Source organism: Homarus americanus, unplaced genomic scaffold (assembly GCF_018991925.1).
Source record: "Homarus americanus isolate GMGI-L3 unplaced genomic scaffold, GMGI_Hamer_2.0 scaffold31037, whole genome shotgun sequence".
Classification (NCBI taxonomy): Eukaryota; Metazoa; Arthropoda; class Malacostraca; order Decapoda; family Nephropidae; genus Homarus; species Homarus americanus.
In genome coordinates, this window is record NW_024722227.1 from 8,062,856 (window position 1) to 8,065,509 (window position 2,654).

Below are 2,654 nucleotides of genomic sequence, written 5' to 3' on the forward strand. Positions count from 1 at the left end.
CCTCCCCTCCAGCACCACAACGACCATGGGTGGGCGTGCAGGTGAAGAGACCAGCGGGCGTGTGTGATCGTGGGCGTGCGGATAAAGAGACCGGCGAGCGTGTGTGGGCGTGCAGGTGCGGGAGCAGATAGGGTCTACACTATACTATTTACGGGAGTGATACACCAACGGAGAAGTGAACCTGCCCTCCTGCTCCTCCTTCAATGACTCCACATCACTCCCTAGCTCCCTCCCTCCCGCTGTGGCCGCTGCTGTTACTGCTGCTCTTGGAATTGAAACAGTTGACGATGCTGATTGCGTGTCTATTGTTGGTGCTGTTTTCCCTCTCATTCACGGCTGTTAATAATTGCGCTCCTGCTGCTGTTGATGCTGTTCCTCTTGCTGCACCTGATGATGCTGTTCCTCTTGCTGCACCTGATGATGCTGTTCCTCTTGCTGCACCTGATGATGCTGTTCCTCTTGCTGCACCTGATGATGCTGTTCCTCTTGCTGCACCTGATGATGCTGTTCCTCTTGCTGCACCTGATGATGCTGTTCCTCTTGCTGCACCTGATGATGCTGTTCCTCTTGCTGCACCTGATGATGCTGTTCCTCTTGCTGCACCTGATGATGCTGTTCCTCTTGCTGCACCTGATGATGCTGTTCCTCTTGCTGCACCTGATGATGCTGTTCCTCTTGCTGCACCTGATGATGCTGTTCCTGCTGCGGTGTTGCTTCTGACAACTACTGCTGCACGCGGTGGCTTACTGACTGACTGACTTACTACTACCACCACTACTACTACTACTACTACTACTACTACTACTTTTTTTTTTTTTTTTTTTTAAATGGCCTCCAGCCTCCCCCAATAGCCACACCTTCGCCACCATTTATTTACCTTAATATTAAATATCCTAATACATAAGAAACTATCCTATCTGTGTTAAATTAGTTGAGCCGCAGATCCATGCGGCATTCAGTGACTGTAGCCTCATAGTCGATATCTGCAGCAGTTGTCGGAGTAGGGGCAGAAGCTCTCGTTCCCCTGAGGCAGAGCAAAGCCGACCGAAGGAGAGAGAAGGACAGTCGACATCTCATCCAGGCTGTGACATAACTTCTGGGCTGCTGCTTCTGTTCGGAGATCAGCTCCGCGAGTCTGGCGTAGAAACATCTTGCACTTGGGCCCATCCCACCAGAGGTTGTGAACACTAGAGGAGTGAAGCTGCCTTGATCAACATTTTGAATTCTCTCCCCATATGCCCTTCTCTTGTCGTTCTCGTTCCTCCTATGCGCAGCATCGAGAGCTAGGTTACGGTGACAAACGGCCATGGGATCAAAAATCCTGATGTCGAAGAAAGCTCGCTGTCCCCGCGTCCAGAATCCTCGAGCACTGACGTCCACACGGGCTTCGTTAGATGTGTTTGAAGTCCTGTGTTGGAAGATCTCGCCATCCAGTGGAAGGAGGGTCGGTTCTACCATGACGTCCCGGCAGATTTCCTTCAACATATTTGCTGTGAGATCCCTTACCTCGTCATGCCTCATGCATATGAAGCCCCCCTTCTTGCAAACCATGGCGTGATCACCATCATAGGAATAGCCACACACGCATTGGGAGGGCAAACCATCTACTGGCCAGCCGTACCTTAGAGCAATGGCATCTGTAAATTCTTGTTTGTTAAGGCTGAAACCATTTGCCCTTATCGGTAATGTAGTTAACCAGTTCGAGGCGCCCAGCTCTAATATCTTGTACACACACAAATACACATAAATACATATGAATACAAACACACACACACACACACACATACATACACACAAACATACATACACAGACAGACACAGACACACAACCGTATTACAAATGACCGTAATTTCAAGAATGCTTTAATTAAACTGTTCTCCTGTTGGCAGCAGATCAGGTCGCAGGATCACGCAGGTAATCAGGTATTCAAAATAAAAGATGAATTCGCTTTGACTTTGATGTCGTGACGGCGGCCAGATATCACACACACACACACACACACACACACACACACACACACACACACACACACACACACACACACACACACACACCAATAATTATCTATATATATCAACAGGTATAATTAGGTATCAACTGTATTTTCATCTGTGCATAATATATATATATATTACCTGTATATATATATAATACTTCAAAGGTTTACCATCATCACTTTTAACCCTGCAGAGAGAAGAGGATCATACAACCTGTTTCCTGTGGGTTTCATGTCACCAATAACACGTGTGAGTGAAAGTCCTCGTCTGCCCACCACTAACGCACCACAGCGGGAAGTGTTTATTTACTTTCCTTTACGCCTTGATAAATTACAGAGAAAAGAAAATACCGTAAATATACAGATAAGATACTTGTTAAAACACGTCCAAGCACACACACACACACACACACACACACACACACACACACACACACACACTCTTATATATCATTCTAATTAATGTAATGGTGTCAATAATGCTTCTCGAATATCGATTTAAAAAGCTAAGTAATTTGCATATATATTATAGCTCTATATTGTCACCTGGGGGCTATTTAGGAGACGAGTTTTACTTAGAATAAATAGTTATCACCTTTAAATTATCTACTACTAATACGGCTACGAGTACTAGTATGCTATTTCAGCTACAACTAT

The 2,654-nt window shown here is 45.9% G+C and overlaps 1 protein-coding gene across 1 annotated transcript; it reads left to right on the top strand.

The window, feature by feature from the left end:
• The first annotated feature begins 287 nt into the window (after window positions 1–287).
• On the top strand, window positions 288–758 carry LOC121862505 (classical arabinogalactan protein 9-like). The gene has a single exon (XM_042360812.1). The coding sequence runs from the start codon at window positions 288–290 to the stop codon at window positions 756–758; it is 471 nt and encodes a 156-aa protein (XP_042216746.1).
• The last annotated feature ends 1,896 nt before the right edge of the window (window positions 759–2,654 follow it).

Excerpts from the sequence above, each read along its gene's own strand:
- LOC121862505 (XM_042360812.1), top strand. The coding sequence starts at position 288 with ATGCTGATTGCGTGTCTATTGTTGGTGCTGTTTTCCCTCTCATTCACG.